We start from the raw sequence: 5,719 nt of genomic DNA, 5'->3' as shown, positions 1-5,719 counted from the left end.
ATAGATTTGGGGCTTTGATCAAAGATGGCATCCAAAGCGGCCCAAATTAGGCTAGTGGATGTGGTGTCACACTTGTCATGGTCTACTAGGTGCCACGCCACACTTGCCTCACTTTAGCCAAAATTTGACATTTGCTAGACGTGGGTTACGTTTTTAAAAATATACAAAATATATATTCCAAACATAGCATTTTTTAAAAACCAAAAATTCATTAAACTTAAAATAAAAACATAGAAATTCAAAAATACAACAAACAAACCAAAAAGAATAGAATTTAAAATTAAAACTATAGAAACTAAAATTACCAAACCTAGATAGACTTAAAGGACATCTTCATCAGAAAATTGACCTACTAAATCGTCGAACGGTTCCACTTTAAGATCGATGTGGTCAACATTCCAAATATGTTCCATCAAGTCCCTACGAAAAACATGATGCGACTCAACATCATGAACTAGTGCCCTCCTCAACATATACTCCGTGCTTCCAACCACAAAGGCTTGTGTCGGTGGAACGATCTCGTTTCCGTCATACTCACATATTGCATTTCCTTCGTCTTCAAGAGTCATATTATGCAATATGATACAAGTATACATCACATCTCTCATTTTCTTCTCCTCCATATATGGTGCGGGATATTTAAGAATATGCCAACGTTTTTTCAAAGCTCTAAATGCTCGTTCAACATCCTTTCTCACCCGCTCTTGAGCTCTCTTAAACTTCAACCTTTTACAATCATTTGGACAAGACAATGACTTCACAAAACAAGCACACTCCGGATAGATCACATCCACAAGATAATAACCATTCCTATATGATGTTTCAGCTACTTGAAAAGATGATTCGGGTGAAGTCCCGTTATACATGTCGTCAAGTAACGGAGACATGTTAAGAACATTAATGTCATTGAGGGAGCCAGGTAAGCCAAAGAATGCATGTCATATCCACATATCTTGTGAGGTTACCGCTTCAAGTTTAATGGTTGGACAACCATGATCGCCTCGGGTGTATTGCCCTTTATAGGCATTCAGAAAACAACCCCATCCCCAATGGAGGCAATCTAGGCTTCCTAACATTCCAGGAAAATTGTGCAAGTTTGAGTGGTGATCATACAATTGTTGGATGTCACTACAAGTAGGTTTGCGTAGATATCGTGGACCATATAATCTCATGACATACTTGCAAAATTTGTGAAGGCCAGTTCGTGCAGTACATTTAGACATCCTAAGGTTCTCCTCTAGTGCATCGGGGCAAGTGGCATATGCTAATTGACGAAGTACAGCGATGCATTTTTGTATAGGAATAAAACCAACTGTACATCTAGCATCTTGACGTTGTTGAAAAAATGGACACTTTGTCATGACATCGTTGACTATACGCAAAAACAGAAATTTATGCATATGGAACCAGCAACGAAAATAATATCCTATAAAGTTGGCGTCATCCACAAAGTAATATTGCATGATTCGTTCATTAGCCGCCTCATGAAATCTTTGTATGTATCTTCTCTTCCTCCGACGTGCATTCTCCGCATATTGTTGTTGTAGATGCTTGCTCATATGTTCTACCTCCTGAATAACCTTTATGGTCGTTTCAAGCAAGGTGTCAAACATGCTCGATGAAGATGACGAAGATGACATTTTGAGAGAGTGTATATGAGTTGTAAGTTGATGTTGATGAGTTAAAATAGTTTAAGGTTTTAGTATTTATAGGAGTTTTAAAAAATAAATGGAAATAGTCATTGCAGCTACCCCTATTCCTCACTGGTCCATTAAACTTGACATTAATTCACCGAGAAACCAAGCCAAACTCAGCAAGCCGAGGGGTCGGCCCGGTGTGCGTCGAGGATGTTGAGCCCCTTGGTGAGCCCACACCTTCTAACCTTACAACTTATACCATTTGAAACACTAAAATTTTAACCAATAATGAGTTGGCAATTCACTTACATTATGCTATAAAAATATACTTCACTTTGTCATCCAACGATGCCTTAATAAGAAAACAATTGTAAATAGGTCATAAACAAAAAAAATGCATAAGACTATTACTCTATTATACATGAAACCACTAGTACATTCAATCAAACAATTCCATAGTGTAACATGACCATTTTCCTAGTTGTTATAGATTATCATATAATAGTATTCTTGGTTAGGTAAAATTATGTTTCATTTAATAGGAAGGAATGATCATTCGCAACAACATTATTAAAAAAGCAGTTTTTGCATTCTAGAATTCATCACCAAACATGTTGTTTGCAACCTAAAAAAATAGGATAACTTGCATTCATGCTCAAAAATAAAATTATCTAAAAAAGGAAAAGTATAAGAAATATATTTGAAAGAACATTAAACCCCGATTTTTAATATTTTCTAAACGTGTGTGATGTGTCAAAGATACTCTATAAAATAAATTTGAAATACAAATCTAGTTTTAAATTTATAAAACCGAACAAATCAAATTGAGACTATCTACATCAAGAAGTGTACTTGATCATGAATAACATAGCTTAGGTAAGTAAGGGTGTCAACGAATGGGAACTAAGATATACTACTATTATTAATCAATTTTAAAAGAAAACATGTAAAAGAGATTTATGATAAGTGTCACTCAAATAAAAAAGCATAGTTGACGGTGCAGCTACAGAAAACAGATGTGAAGGTACTTATATTTTGACTTAATTTGTAACGGTCGATTCAAGGTACTTTTATTTTTACCCTTGGTGCGTAAATAGTTTGCAAATCTCGTCCGTAGGGGGCATTGTTGCCATTTTTGGAAAAATAATATGTTGGGCGTACGTAATCAAGGGACAAACCCTAATTTTTAGGGTTTGGACCTTATTTAAGCAACATTATGACCCATGATCCTCTCATTTCACAACCCTCATTACCCTTTGAACCTCGTTTCGAACCCTAACCCATCTATAGAAGATTTGACCTCTTTGTGTGTGTTTTAGTGTGTGTGTTGGTAAACCTTAAGGAAAAAGAAACTTGAAGAAGGAGATTTGATCAAGGGACAACTTGTAGATCCATATTTCACTCATCATTTCCAGCTTCATTTATGCATAAAGCTTGAAACTTGCTCATTGTATGATTAGATCTAGTTATTTTGGAGTTTTATTCATTTTTTAGTCCCATAAATGACATCCAGTAGGATTCTTTCACTCCAGAAGTTACGAGTTGCTTCTCTTGATGTTTTTGAGGTCCCTAGTCCATAAAGTTAGCATGTTGATGGTTGAGGATCAACCATGCATGTGTTTATGTCCATTTAGTGGAAGTAGGATGCTAAATCTAGGGTTTGAGTTCATTTGAGCCATGCAAAGGCTCCAAGTTAGTAACGTTATGGATTAAGGCATTCCCCAAGGCTTGGATCTGAAGTTTGGACGTCTAGTTGTAAGCATTAAGTGCTTAATGAAAAAAGGCTTAATGGGTGCATACGATGGGCGTATGCAAGCGTAGTCATCCAATTCCCCGATCAGGCAAGCCATCCAGTACACCAAGCGTACTTTTGGTACACATAGCGTACTAGGCCTGGTCATGGATTTTGTGGTTTAGGCCATATTTGGACTATTAGGTTTTTGGGCTTTGTTAGGCCACTAGCCTTTCTGACATTGAATCATTGTTAGGCTTTGGGCCTATATTGGTGTGACAATAGTCAAAATCGGGTCAAGTCTAAGCCGGTCAAGGTCAACGAGTCAAACCGGTCAACTCAATTAAAACCTTGTATGATAGGGTGTATATTATGTAAATACTGTACAACTCACTATTTTAATGAGAAAACACCACTTGGAAAGTTCATGTGTTTAAATTTCCTTAACATTAGTGCTAAACAATGAACAAAAACAATAAAACAATGTTGCATACTCATAGGGAGTGCGTAAGATCCTAAAACATGCCACAACGGGGTCTAAAGACCTTGCATTGCGAAGCCGAACACTCTCATTCATCACACACGAAAACACTCTTAATCGTTTTCACTCTAGCTCTAAGTATGTGAAATCTCTCCCACATATCTCTTTGTATGTGAAATCTCTCCCAAATCTCTCTAAGTATGTGAAATCTCTCCCACATATCTCTTTGTATGTGAAATCTCTCCAAGTATGTCAAATCTCTCCCAAATCTCTATAAGTATGTGAAATCTCTCCCACATATCTCTTTGTATGTGAAATCTCTCCAAGTATGTCAAATCTCTCCCAAATCTCTCTAAGTATGTGAAATCTCTCTCACATATCTCTTTGTATGTGAAATCTCTCCAAGTATGTCAAATCTCTCCCAAATCTCTCCAAGTATGTCAAATCTCTCCCAAATCTCTCTAAGTATGTGAAATCTCTCCCACATATCTCTTTGTATGTGAAATCTCTCCAAGTATGTCAAATCTCTCCCAAATCTCTCCAAGTATGTCAAATCTCTCCCAAATCTCTCTAAGTATGTGAAATCTCTCTCACGTATCTCTTCGTATGCGAAATCTCTCCAAGTACGTCAAATCTCTCCCAAATCTCTCTGAGAACGAGGAATCTCTCTCAAATCTCTCTCGAAATCTCTCCCAACTTTCTATAATCACTCGGGGCACCCCGACCCTCGAATTTGGCGAAAATAGCCCAAGAACGGAAGTCTACACGAAAAACGGACTTAAGGAAACGAACCCTCCGAACCGAAAGTACTATTCATGAACCGAACCGAAAGCACTATTCATGAGGGTCCGAACCGAAAGTACTGTTCATGAGCTGAACCGAAAGTACTGTTCATCCGAACCGAACCCGGCCATGAAGGAGATCCGAACCGAACCCTGCTAAGAAGAAAGGTCCGAACCGAACCTCGGGTAGAAGGGAGATCCGAACCGAAGGTACTGTTCATTACTGTTCACAACAGTCCCTTCGGTTCTAGCCTGACCTCGGACCGAACCCTGCCTTCGCGTCGGACTGCTTCCCTTCGGACCAAACCACCGCCTTCGCTTCGGATAGCATCACCTCAGACCGAGCCACCCTTCGCGCCTTCGCCTCCGGATTCAACCACCCGCGTCCGAACCAAGCCCCGCCTGACCGGACTTCGGCCTAGGGACCGAGCTTCGGCCTAGGTCCGAAGAAACTCGCTGGAAAATGCAATTTTCACCCCGTTTTTGCATATTTTTGCGTTTTAAACCCATTTTTAATTATTTTAACATGGGATTTTCACCCAAAACTTTATTTTTAATTATAAGACCCCTAAATTAATGATTTAATCACATTTTAAGGATAAAATCTTATTTAAAAAGGAGTTGGTAAAGTACAAAAGAAGAGTGTTGACCTTACCCTAGTTATGACGCAAGCAACCCCCATGTCCACTCCATGACAACCCACACTCCTCCCCACCATACCTTGTACTTTTTACCTCCCTCACAAGCCACCTCCATGCTTTAAGAGCTGGATATTCACCCTCTCTCCTCATTTTCTCTCATTTGTTCTCATTTCACAAGAAGATCAAACTCCTTTCTCTCTCACTCTCTCTCTCTAGAAATCCGAGATTCAAGGGCTAATCTTGAGAGTTTCCTCCACTTTTGGTAAGCATAATCCATTTCCTTTATGATTATCTCAATTATTTCCACTCAAATCATGGATATCTTACACAAATTCCATTATATTTGTGTTAGAGCTTCGAATCTTCAAGCGATTCTTCTAGTGTTCTTGGGTTGAACACTTCTCTTCTTCAACACTTATCTACTGAAATCACACAAGGTGAGTTCA

The 5,719-nt window shown here is 38.5% G+C and overlaps 1 protein-coding gene across 1 annotated transcript; it reads right to left on the bottom strand.

The window, feature by feature from the left end:
* Window positions 1–320: 320 nt before the first annotated feature.
* Window positions 321–887, bottom strand: LOC111906001 (uncharacterized). Its single transcript, XM_023901744.1, has one exon. The coding sequence runs from the start codon at window positions 885–887 to the stop codon at window positions 321–323; it is 567 nt and encodes a 188-aa protein (XP_023757512.1).
* Window positions 888–5,719: the final 4,832 nt, after the last annotated feature.

This window comes from Lactuca sativa, chromosome 7 (assembly GCF_002870075.4).
Source record: "Lactuca sativa cultivar Salinas chromosome 7, Lsat_Salinas_v11, whole genome shotgun sequence".
Taxonomy (NCBI): domain Eukaryota; kingdom Viridiplantae; phylum Streptophyta; class Magnoliopsida; order Asterales; family Asteraceae; genus Lactuca; species Lactuca sativa.
This window is presented reverse-complemented; position numbering and strand designations above follow the sequence as displayed.